The sequence below is a fragment of the Taudactylus pleione genome, unplaced genomic scaffold (assembly GCF_031769625.1).
Source record: "Taudactylus pleione unplaced genomic scaffold, aTauple2 ptg000216l, whole genome shotgun sequence".
NCBI classification, from domain to species: domain Eukaryota; kingdom Metazoa; phylum Chordata; class Amphibia; order Anura; family Myobatrachidae; genus Taudactylus; species Taudactylus pleione.
This window is the reverse complement of record NW_028284618.1, coordinates 3,400,894-3,414,426: the sequence shown is the minus strand read 5'-3', so window position 1 is coordinate 3,414,426 and position 13,533 is coordinate 3,400,894. Positions and strand designations below refer to the sequence as shown.

Genomic DNA, 13,533 nt, shown 5'->3' with positions numbered 1-13,533 from the left:
AATGGGTGCAGGGTGTGCCGTGCACATGGGCCTCTGGGTTTAGGGGGGCTGACACCGCACACCCTACTTACCTCTCTGAAATCCCACGACAGCTGGAGAGGCAATACGCAAAACGCCTGGAAAATGTCCACTGTGGCCATTTTCCCGGCGTTCTGCGCATATACAGTAAGGAAATCACCGGGAAAAGGCAGCCACAGGCTAGTTCCCCAGAGTCTACTGAACCTGTCAGTGCGCTGCAGCTGCCGGAGGTAGAGGAGGAGGCCCCGGACGGTGAGTGAACACGGGCTCCTCCACTCTTAACGCGCTCCTGTTCACACGTGTATTACTTAGCTCACAACTATTACAAGTATCACAGCTGCCAGTAGGATCAGTAGTGACCACCGCTGTACTCCTGTATTACCGCTGTTTGACGCTGTGTGTTACCGCTGTTACCAATGGCAGATTTTACCTAGGGACAGCAGCCCCCAGTAAAATTTTTCACTTGCAGGGACTGTCTAGCAGTGGCTGTGACTTCCCTTTGGAAGTGCCGCAGTGATCATTTTCCGGCATTTTCAGCGGGTGGCAGTTGGGAACCCGACGGATGTAATCCCGGCTGCCGGCTTCCCAACTGTCTAATCCCGGCAAGGGTCTAAAGACAGGTGTCGAAATCCCGGGGGGAGGTTAGGGTTAGGCACCACCCCAGGGGACAAAGGTTTAGGCAGTGGGGAAGGGGAGGTTAGGTTTAGGCACTTAGAGGGGGGATTATGGTTAGGCACTGGGGGGGAGGTTAGGGTTAGGCACCCCTAAGGGAGGGTTAGGGGATAGAATAGGTTAGTAAGTACTTACCTGGGGACGATCGGGATTTCAGCCTTGTCGGCCTGCCGCTGTCGGGATCCGGCGGTAAATCATACCTATTCCTTTTCAGCAGCTTTACTCCGTGGGAGAGGTAAGTGTGAATATAAAAAATTATTAGTGCAGGGTGTGTGTTGTGGGCCCCCCCTGGACACAGGGGCCCGTGTGCACCGCACACCCATTATAAATGCATCCCTGAATTAAGCGATATGCTACAGGCAAAGTAAAATGGAACCTATTGTACTATACACTAATAGAGCTGTAACTAAAGCCAGGCATACATTGTCAGATAAAATGTCTGTCAGACTAACAGACATTTTATATGACAGCCTGTAACCCAGAAGATATCACTACTATACACTGAGATATTTCACAGTGTATGGACACACAATATCTGTGCTCCTGGGGAGGAAACATTTTACCGTTCCATCACTGTGAAGGCATTTGGCTGACATAGAACGTGCCTGTTGATTGGCAGAGAACAGTCTGATGACATTGTCCAGCAATTTATGTTTAGAACTCAACCACGATTCTTAGTAAATTTACCCCTACTAGTCTTAGAGAATGCATTCACACCATCAGATTTAGTATTACAAAATGTAATTATATGGCTTCACAGACAGAAAAGTCCTTAAAGCGGCTATGATCGACTGTCATTTGCTCCCATACATTACCAGGTTTTCATTCCAACCAGCCAGATTGGACAGCTAAAATTGTATAGTGGATGGCCAGCTTTAGGAAAGCTACAATCCTGGTACAGCTCTGACGTAAGACCTGGAACTGGAACCAGTGTGGAACTCAGTAACTGAGTGCTAGGAAAAGTAATACAGTTACTGAACACCTCAGTGCACAGACTGTATACCTCACACTGAACCACAGCCCTGGAACCAGCACCCTTCTCTGAACCAGGCAAAGACAACAGCACATAGGGCCTCATTCAGAGGCGGTCGGAGGATGCAAGCGGTCGCTCAGAAACTGGGCGGCCGCTTGCATCCTGACCGCCCGCCTCTGTTGCGGTCATTAGGCTGTGGGTTAACACCCACAGCTCTAACGACAGCTCCGGTTATGGTCGCGATGGTCAGAGACCATCGCGACCATCGGGGCTTACGACGAGACCCTAGGGTAGGGTCTCCCTTGTCGTAAGCCCTGGAGAGCTTCTGGCTCTGTCTGAGCCGGAAGCTCTCCACTGACATCACTAGTGATGTCAGTGGGGCCGCCCCCAAACGGTAGGCGTTCGCATGGGAACGCCTCTGTTTGGGCTGCCACCCCCCCGGCCCGCCTTCCAAACGGGGCGAGCTGTCAATCAACATCGACAGCTCGCCCCCTTTGGATAGAGACCCGCTGCGACCGGCGCTGTCGGTCATAGCGTGTCTCACGCATGCGCACGACGGCACCCGCGCCATCGTGCGCATGCTCTGTGGGGGGCCATCGACCCGGTCCGAGTGCATCGGCGCTAACGACCGGGTCTGAATGTCCCCCATAGTGCAGGGAGACCAATACCACTTATCAGAATAGTATAACTGTATACCTGGACAACCGCTGAGCACAGACTAGAACAGCATACAAAACTATGCCCCAGTGATATGATGGAATAATGACACAGTGCCTCAGAATAGGCAGGTAACAGTTCACAGGTAAATAGAAATAGTATACTTGCAGGCTGGGGTGCGATGGTTAAGCTGGCTTGTATGCAGGGCAGACAGGTAACATTCCTGATAGCCCCACATAAAGTAAACAGGTGTGTGGGTCAGGTTTGTGGTTGGGAGAGTTGCTCACAAGCACCTATCTTAAAGGGAATATAATAATATTCATTATTTTTCATATACAGGGGTATTCAATATGGGTGCGATAACATCGTTTTTGCGTTAATATCGGAGCTATGACGTCATTATCGCAGGTTTTAGTTTTACACTGTATTCAATATCAAAGACTTATCGCAGTTTTGAAAAGTCTTTGATAAAAAACGGGGATAAGTTTTCACCATTGAATAGGTGTTGAAAAAAAGTGCAGAATTGGGGTTTAGGGGTGCAGGCTTAAAAAAAATAGCCTGCAACCCTGGGACTGACATTTAAAAAAGAATGTGTCAAAAAAAGTTTAAAAAAAAAATAGGGACACCCCAAAAAAGTATTTTAAAAATTGGGGTGAAAAAAAAAAAATGGGAAAAACTTGTTTAACAATAGGGAAATAGGTTCAGGGCTATTCTGCAAGTATGCGGCAGGTGTTTTCTAGAATAGATTTATAGCGGCAGGTGCACAAATGCAGAATTTTTAAAAACTTACTTTAGGGACATAAAAATATGCTAGTACCCAGTTTCATGTACCCCAAATTTGAAGGGACCACTTAAAAAAACTAAAAAAATAACCTAAGTGCTCTTCTGCAACACTTCTTCAATGTCTGGAAAAAAACACTTGCTGCGGCTATTTAAATCCCCGACTTTCAATTAAAGGCTAAAACGGGGGTACCCATGGTGTTCCCCCATGTTTTTACAACTTTAGGGGGGTCTTACAATTATTTTAAGGAAAAATGTGTAACTTTACGCAAATCCAACTTCGGAGTTTCCCGTTTTCGTTAATTTTATATTGAATACGGGGATAAGCGGGAGCGCGCACCATACTTTAACACAGGTAAAAACTCCGATATGAAACGTTAACTTCGACAGTGAAGTTAAGGTTTCATCTTGAATACCCCTCATAGACTCCCTAACACAGACACACATCACGGCTAATTTATAAATAAGCCAATGAACAAACAAATTGTTTTTGGACTGTGGGAGAAAACTGAAGACCCAAAGTAGACATTGTTGGGACATAAAAACCCCACATCTATAGCACAACCATTGTACTCACACCCAGGTCCTGCTGCCCACAGCGCCACTCCTTTCCCCATCTAATATCTCAGCAAAATTGAATAATCCTATGAAGTTTGGCAGAAATACATTAGCTATGACAATGGAACAGCCAGTCATGTATCTGTGATTCTGCAGCCCATTCTGAATTCTGGATTTGGCACCCCTGACACTTCATAAAGACGCTTCACAAAATAGACAACAAATGAGGAATGATAGGTATGAAAATCCTTAATACTGTAGTATTTCCCTTTCCAGAAAAGGGAAGGATGTAACAAATGCATGTTAGAATACGTTTGCAACTGTTTTTTTCCCCCACCCAGGACATCCTGTTTTCTAATTTAATTATTTTTTAGAAAAATACTATCTGTTATTTGGAAAATCAGCCTATTCTGACTTAACCATTGCAACACAAAAATTGCAATAAACTATGAAATTATGAAATAGATTCCAAGAAATCTTTCAATGTGCTGGTCAAGAGGAAAATGCCGTATCATCAGAAATGCAGGCTTGTCTATTGAGCCAAGAAGAGTGGACAACAGAATTTATGAAAGCAAAATTAGTGCCCCATGTGACCAAATACTTCCTTATCATTTAAAAGCCACAAGTTTCCTTGGATGTCGCAGATTGGTAAAAGTCGAGGATCAGTTTGGTGCTTCATCAGGTTGAGCTGAAGACTCCTAAGACTGAAGCCTTTACATCTGCTCCATTTCTTATACACTTGGCAGAGTATATAATGAGATATTTACAATGACTGCCTCCATCATTCTCATACTTCTTTACTTTATCCGCCCATCTCTTCAGCTGGGTGAGTTACCTCCTACCTACTTGTACAGTCATATTGTGTTGTACTTTTTGTTGGGTTTACAGGAATGATTTATGCACCATGACAGACTCTTATATAATCTATGAACAATACAAAGTACATAAATGAAATAATAGAACACAAGGTATATGCTATAATGAATGTGCACTACAGCATTTATCTTGCATTCTATTGATTTATCAAGTAGTCATGTACAGACTAAAAGCTATAGATCTAAATATTCAATAATGCACAGGTTCTCAAACTCGGTCCTCAGGAGCCCAAACAGTGCATGTTTTCCGGGTCTCCTAAGAATCACAAGTGATAGAAATAGCTCCACCTGTGGATCTTTTAAAATGTGTCGGTAATGATTACACCTGTGCACCTGCTGGGTGACCTGGAAAACGTGACCTGTGTGGGGTCCTGAGGACCAAGTTTGAGAACCACTGCAATAATGGATATGTACAGTATGCAATAATTGATACATATACAACAACATCTGCATATATAACAATTGCTACATATATACTACAACTGATTACATATACAACAATTACTACATATACAACAAAATGCTAAATATACAGTTGCTGCATGTATATCACAACTGACATATACAATAGCTACACATGTTAAAATAAGTTTCTAAATATACAATAAACGCCACATTTAGAACAATGTGTGTGTGTTTATATATATATATATATATATATATATATTGTGACAGGGACAGTAGAACTTCACTGGTTTAAATGTAGAACAGCTGTTGAACATCAATCCTGTCCAGGTTTTCTTTAAGGTCAGAGATGAACTGCAGCTAGGCTGATTAGTAGTACCTGTTAGCTGGTTTTAAAAATGTTGCTTGTGCACAGGGATGATGATCCTGACTGTGAATTAATCACCCAAGTTATAGGCCCGGGGGTGACTAGTGACAGGGATGCTGGACCTGTGAGTCCACTAAAAGAACTGTATTACTGTTTGGAAGATTCTGTGTATCAGCCTGTAACATCTTGCCTGTGAACACTGCACTATCCTGTATTCCTGCCTGTGGTGAGAAAATAAATACCTGTTAGATTTTACCCGGTCTATGTGATTCTTGTACCTATATATATATATATATATATATATATATATATAAATATATATGTGTGTGTATAATATATGCAAAAATAATGGGTATATACAGTATACAATTGCTATATATGCATTTGCTATAGGCATGTGCACCGACCCCCGTGTTTTGGTTTTGGATCTGTATCTCCTTTCGAGGTTTTGGATCTGGATTTGGTTTTGCAAACCCGCCCTTGCGTGTTTTGGTTTTGGATCTGGATTTTTATTAAAAAAATGATAAAAACAGCTAAAATCACATATCATCTGTTTTTGTTCCTACAGTGTTATTTTCCTTTATTGACAATAATTTTCAGGCATTTCCAGTCGTTATTAACCACCTCACAGCTCACAATACTGTTTTCACTACTTTTTTTTCACCAATATAGGCCATAGGCTGCAGGGAGCTTGCAGGATAAAGTAAGCGACAGAGCAGCGGCACAAACGCACGTCAGTTTAAAAAAATATAGGACATCTATGAAACATTACCACACAGCAGTAGCAGATATGATGGCACTTTAATAAACTATAAAAATGTCAGTCTGCAATGCCCCAAATTGTGCAAAATGTACAGAAAAGAGGTGCAATGTGGAATTGTTCTTGGGCTCTCGCACCCACTCTTCTGTAGGATATTAAAAAGGACATGCACAGTTTAACAAACCAAGCACTTTAGCGACAAAGACTGACACTTTTGTGGTGAAGTCCTTGGTTTGTTTGGGCCCCCACAAAACAATATTTTAGAAGGACTACCTCCAATCTTTGAGGAGGTTGATGATGAGTGTTGGTGGTGGAGATTACATGTGCTGGTCCTAACTGCTGGTAGCTGATACTGGACTGCTTGTTATTAATTTAGAAATTATTACAATTTTGTTAAATAAATTGCATAAACTCACTGCAAGTGACATAACAGGGAGGAGGTACCTAGATGGTTAATGTTCCTACCTCTACTAACTTTTGCTTCACAAATGGTTCAGATGCCTTCACAACTGTTGTGAGGATTTTCATTCAGATATTTCCACACCCAAGACGTAGCATTTCTCGACTTATGCCCAGGCGTCACCCCAGCCTATAACCCCAGTTTATATCATTATCACAGCCTATACCATCACCCAAGCCTGTATAGTCACCCCAGCCTGTTCCCCCATTTTAATTTTATATTGTCACTCAAGTTTATATTGTCACCCCAGCCTATAACTAGAGATGTGCGCCAACCCCCGCGTTTTGGTTTTGGATCTGTATCTCCTCTGGTTTTGAATCTGGATTGGTATTGCCAAAACCGTCCTTACATGTTTTGTTTTTTTGGTTTATACAGAGTGGGTTGGATACACCAATAGTGCACTTACTGTGACAGCAGTGTCGGCAGTGCAGGGTGCTGATGATATCCTCAATGGGCTTAATGCTGATTGTCTGAGAGCCGTGACAGACGTCTCTCTCAGCCAATAAGCGTTAAGCCCGCTCAATGCAAAACCTCACGATCTGACAGCGGGATCGCAAGGTTTCGCCTCACAGAGGAATCCGGGGCATGCACGGAGATCTGAGCTGTGGCTTGGATCACCCCCGATCCCCGAAATTCAGGTAGGTCCGGTTCTCTGAGAACCGGACCCGCTCATCTCTACCTATAACCAAACAATAAAAAAGAAAAAGAAAACCAGGCGCTCTATATCAATCACCTATATACCAATTAATGAGAATTAATACAATCTTAGTCCAGCTGCTATCAAGAGATAGGTAAATGCCTCTACCTTCAAGAAACAAAAAAATAGCAAAAACATATAGACAGCGCTACTTGACAAAAATTTAATACATAACAAATACCATATAAATAATTAATAAAAATACAGCATTATATACAATTAAAAATGATTAAGTGTATGTAACCGGCTGGTATGAACACTCTTCAACAAAAAATTGCTAAAAAAACTTGATTTTAAGTATCCATAAAAAACCAATAAGCCATATGGTTCTAATTTGAATGGGTAGACTCTATTGATAATAATCAGAAAGATTAGTAGTGAACCAGAGCTAATTTAATCTGTAGATAATTATTAACTCAAGCAAGCTGCTTTACACTAATACTTCTGAGGAAGCCGCTGAATATAAATGGAGGTGGAGAAATGCGTAAAGAGTCTGTTACTTTGAGCCAGCTGGTCGTGAACACTCATCACATCTCCCGGGAGAACTGTGAGTACAGGACAAACAAGCCAACAGGCTGTGTTCCTGAGCTTTCAAAGGGAATTAACTCCACCGGTTCCTGTTTGCATAAAAAGGGATCAGAAAGCTTCTACTTGCTTGCTATTTTGACTGCCTACTAACATTCTGGGCAAAAGACTAACATATATCCTATAACAATAGAACCAAAGCTTGGATGCATGCATCACAGTACAAATCAATTTATGGAGTTGTCTGTGAGGAATACTTACTAACATCTTTAATTTGGGCAAGGAGTGAACATACACTCTGAGTATACAGATTCCCAGCCTAAGTTATTTCTATGCTTGCTATTCTCTCAAACAATATCATTCATGATGTGTTTATAATAGGGATAAGTGGGTTTGGGTTTCTGAAATCCGAACCTTCCTGAGCCCCCCCGATCCGAGTTGTATCCGAGTCAGGCTCGACTTTTCCCGCCTGACTTGGATCTAAAATAGAGGCAAAACATCATCATACCGCCTTTCGGATCTCGCAGGTTTTGTATTCTATAAAAGGTCCCCGCTACGGCGCCATTTCTCACTCCGGCTGTGGACAGTGAAGAGGGAGGGTGGGAGCTAGGGCTGGCTGGGCTGTGTTGTGCTGCTGTTGTCCATAGGGGCTGTGACCACTCAGTCCATAGGGGCTGACTGGGCTGTATTGTGCTGCTGTTGTCCATAGGGGCTGGCTGGGCTGTGTTGTGCTGCTGTCATAGGGGCTGGCTGGACTGTGTTATGCAGTCAGTTGTTCATAGGGGCTGTGTCCACTCCAAAGTCTATAGGGGCTGGCTGGACTGAGTTGTGCAGTGTCCCATAAAGGCTGTAGTCCTAGAGGGGTGCCGTAGTGTTGTCCAGGGGGTGATCTGTGCATCAGGGGTGCTCCCACAAAGTGCACTCCAAAAAAAAATTTTTTTTTTCTGTTTGTGAATTGTGTGCGCAGTAGCTGCACCTGCATCAACAAAGAAGCACCAAGCAGGTGCCTGTGTCATAAATCAAGGGCCGGCTGGCTTGACCATTAAAGGGTGCTATAACCCCCAAAGTGCACTCCAAACAAAATAACAAATTATTTTCTGTGTTTGTGAATTGTGTGCACTGTGGCTGCACGTGCATCAACAAAGGAGCAGCGCCAAATGTGTGCCTGTGTCCCATAAGTAAAGGGCCAGCTGGATTGTCCGTTAAAGGGTGCTGTAACCCCCAAAGTACACTCCAAACAAAATAACAAATTATTTTCTGTGTTTCTGAATTGTGTGCACTGTGGCTGAACGTGCATCAACAAAGGAGCAGCGCCAAGCGTGTGCCTGTGTCTTATAAGTAAAGGGCCGGCTGGCTTGTCCGTTAAAGGGTGCTGTAACCCCCAGAGTGCACTCCAAAAAAAAAATATATATATATTTTTTTGTGAATTGTGTGCACAGTAGCAGCACAGGTACATCAACAAAGTAGCGTCAAGCATGCGCCTGTGTCATAAGTACTGGCTTATCTGTTAAAGGGTGCTGTAACCAGAAAAAAAGTGCACTCCAAACAAAATAAAAAATAATTTTCTGTTTGTGAATTGTGAGCACTGTGGCTGCACGTGCATCAACAAAGGAGCAGCGCCAAGCGTGCGCCTGTGTCCCATAAGTGAAGGCCCGGCTGGCTCATCTCTTAAAGGGTGGTGTAAGCCCCCAATGTGCACTCCAACAAAATTAAGAAATTATTTTCTGTGTTTGTGAATTGGGTGCACTGTAGCTGGACGTCCATCAACAAAGGAGCAGCATCATAAGTAAAGGGCATCTGTTAAAGGGTGCTGTAACCCCCAAAGTGCATTCCAAAAAATATTTTTTTTTTCTGTGTTTGTGAATTGTGTGCACTGTACGTGCATCCTCAAAGCAGCAGCGCCAAGCGTGCGTCTGTCTGTTAAAGGGTGGTGTAACCCTCAAAGTGTGCTCCACAAAAAACAAAAAAATCTTTTTTTTCTGTCTTTGTAAATTGTGTGCACTGTAGCTGCACGTGCATCAACAAAAGAGCAGCACCAAGCGTGCGCCTGTGTCCCATAAGTAAAGAGCCGGCTGGCTCATTTCTTAAAGGGTGGTGTAACCCAAAAAGTGCACTAGTCTATTATTTTCTGTGTTTGTGTGCGCCTTAGCCGCACGTATATATCAATATAACATAAATGGAGGACCAAAATTTCTCCGATAAAAATAAAATAGGGAAAGATCAAGAACCACTTCCTCCTAGTGCTGAAGCTGCTGCCACTAGTTATGACATAGATGATAACATGCCATCAACGTCATCTGCCAAGGCCGATACCCAATGTCATAGTAGAGGGCATATACAATCCCAAATGACAAAGTTCAGGAAAATGACCTTAAAAAAACATTTAAATCATCTGAGAAGAAACGTAAGTTTGCCAATATGCCATTTACGACACGGAGTGGCAAGGAACGGCTAAGGTCTTTCCCTATGTTCATGACTAGAGGTTCAGTTTCACATGACGATGGAAGCCCTCATCCCGCTAAAAAAATCAAACGAGTTAAGCTGGCAAAAGCATAGCGAAGAACTCTGCATTCTAAGAAGATATCACAAATCCCCAAGGAGAGTCCAAGTGTGGTGGCGGGTGCGAAGCCTAACCTTCCCATCACTGGACGGGAAGAGGTGGCTCTTTCCACAATTTGCATGCCCTCTGCAAGTGCTGAAAGGAGCACCCACAGTCCACTTGCTGATATGCAAATTGAAGATGTTACTGTTGAAGTACAACAGGATGAGGATACTGGTGTAGCCGGCACTGAGGGGGAAGTTGGCGAGGAGGATTGTGATGGTGATGTGGTTTGTTTAAATCAGGCTCCGGGGGAGACAGTTGTTGTCCTTGTGATGAAAAAGCCCATCACGGTCAAGCCTGGGCAGAAGACCAAACATTCCACCTCTTTGGTCTGGCAATATTTCTATCCAAATCCGGACAAAACAATGCTTGCCATATGTACCATATGTAAAGGTGAAATAAGTAGGGGTAGGGACGTTAACCACCTAGGAACATCCTCCCTTATACGGCACCGTTCATAAAAAGTTACTGTCAAGTTCAGAAACTTTGGCTAAGACCGTAAGCAGTCCAGGGACACCTAAATCCGTTTGTCCTGTTGTATCCAAGCGCCTGCAAACCACACCATCAACTCCCTCCTCGTCAATTTCCTCCTTAGTCAGGATCGGAAGTAGTCCTGCAGGCAATGTCACTGGCATGACTGACTCTCCTATCCGGGGTTTCCTCCGGAGGATCCTGCATTGCTACGCCAACTGCTGCCGCTGCTGCTGTTGCTGCTGCTGGGAGTCACTCATCATCCCAGAGAGGAAGTAGGAACACCACTACATTTATTAAACAATTGACCCTCCAACAGTCCTTAGCAAGGATGATGAAGTACGACAACAGTCATCCTGAAGCAAAACATATAACTGAGGCCTTGACTGCTATGTTGGTGTTAGACGTGCATCCGGTATCCGCCATTAGTGCAGTGGGATTTAGACAATTGATGGAGGTAGTGTGTCCCCGGTTCCAAATCCGATCTAGATTCCACTTCACTAGGCAGGCGATACCGAGACTGTACAGAAACATCAGAAAAAGTGTCCTCAGTGTCCTGAAAAATGCAGTTGTACCCAATGTCCACTTAACCATGGACATGTGGACAAGTGGAACAGGGCAGACTAAGGACTATATGACTGTGACAGCCCACTGGGTAGATATATAACCTTATGCAGCAACAACAGCAGCATCACCAGTAGCAGCATCTCAGAAAGGCCAGCTTGTTCCAAGGCAGGCTACACTGTATATCACCGGTTTCAGTAAGAAGCACACCGCCGACAACCTCTTAGAGAAACTGAGGGAAATTATCGCCCAGTGGCTTACCCCACTTAGACTGTCCTGGGGATTTGTGATATCTGACAAAGCCACCAATATTGTGCGGGCATTACATCTGTTCCAGCACATCCCATGTTTTGCAAACACAATAAATTTGGTGGTGCAGAATTTTCTGAAAAGCGACAGGGGCGTGCAGGAGATGCTTTGGGTGGCCCGAAAAATTTCTGGCCACTTTTGCCATTCAGCAACTGCGTGCCGAAGACTGGAGCACCAGCAAACACTCTTGAACCTGCCCCGCCATCACCTGAAGCAAGAGGTTACGACGCGGTAGAACTCAACCCTCTATATGCTTCAGAGGATGGAGGAACAGCAAAAGGCCTTTCAAGCCTATACATCCACCTATGACATAGGCAAAGGAGGGGGTATGCACCTGACTCAAGCACAGTGGAGAATGATTTCCGTGTTGTGCAAGGTTCTCCAGCCCTTCGAACTTGCCACACGTGAAGTCAGTTCAGACACTGCCAGCTTGAGTCAGGTCATTCCCCTCATCAGGCTTTTGCAGAAGCAGCTGGAGAAAGTGAAGGAGGAGCTAGGATGGAGCGATTCCGCTCGGCATGTGGGACTTGTAGATGAAGATCTTCTTTCGCTTTGCCAGAATTCCAGGGTGGTCAATCTGTTGAAATCAGACCACTACTTTTTGGCCACCGTGCTCAATCCTAGGTTTAAAGCCTATGTGGTGTCTCTCTTTCCGGCCGACACAAGCCTGCAGAGGTACAAAGACCTGCTGGTGAAAACACTGTCAGCTGAAGCTGAACGTGACACGTCAACAGCTCCTTCTTCGTTTTCTCCTGCAACTGGGGCTGCCAGGAAAAAACTTAGGTATCCTAAGCAACCCGCTGGTGGTGATGCAGGGCAGGCAGGACCAAGTTTGGACATCTGGTCTGGACTGAAGAACCTAGCAACAATTTCTGACATGTCTACTGTCACTGCATATGATAATGTCACCATTGACAGAATGGTGGAGGATTACATCGGTGACAGCATCCAAGTAGGCATGTCAGACAGTCCGTACCTGTACTGGCAGGAAAAAGAGGCAATTTGGAGGCCCCTGTACAAACTGGCTCTATTTTACCTGAGTTGCCCCCCCTCCAGTGTATACTCTGAAAGATTGTTTAGTGCAGCCGGGAATCTTGTCAGCGAAAGGCGTAGGAGGTTGCTTCCACAAAATGTGGAGAAGATGATGTTCATAAAAATGAATTCTCAACTCTTCCAGGGAGACCAGCCTCCAGAACGTACAGAGGGACCTGTGGTGGTGGATTCCAGCTGGGACAAATTAATACTCTGTGAGGAATAGGTTGTACACAACACTGAAGAGGGTGAGGAATTGGTGGATGAGGAGGATGAGGACGACATCTTGCCTCCGTAGAGCCAGTTTGTGCAGGGACAGATTCATTGCCAGCTTGTTTTGTGGGGGCCCAAGCGAACCAAACATTTCAGCCACAGTAGTGTGGCAGACCCTGGTGCTGAAATGATTGGTTTGTTAAAGTGTGCATGTCCTGTTTATACAACATAAGGGTGGGTGGGAGGGCCCAAGGACAATTCCATCTTGCACCACTTTTTTTTCTTTGCATTATGTACAGTTTGGGGCCTAGTTTTTCAAACTGCCATCCTGTCTGCCACTGCAGTGTCACTCCTAGATGGGCCACGTGTTTGTGCCGCCCATTCGTGTCGCTTAGCATAGTCATCCAGCTACCTCGGTGCAACCTTTTGGACATAAAAACACTATTGTGAGGTGTTCAGAATAGACTGGAAATTGGTGGAAATTAAGGTTATTGAGGTTAATAATAGCATAGGAGCAGAAAAACCCACAAATTCTGTGATTTTATCTGTTTTATGCTTTTTTTTTTCAAAAAAATACAGATCCAAAACACAAAAC

At 44.2% G+C, this 13,533-nt stretch overlaps 1 protein-coding gene across 1 annotated transcript in view; it reads left to right on the top strand.

Moving 5' to 3' along the window:
- The first annotated feature begins 4,411 nt into the window (after positions 1-4,411).
- The window catches only part of LOC148517452 (macrophage mannose receptor 1-like), a 182,194-nt gene continuing 173,072 nt past the window's right edge, over positions 4,412-13,533 (top strand). Inside the window, 1 exon segment of the mRNA XM_088478637.1 lies at positions 4,412-4,484. Within this exon segment, the coding sequence (XP_088334763.1) occupies positions 4,427-4,484 (58 nt within the window). The 5' untranslated portion in view covers positions 4,412-4,426.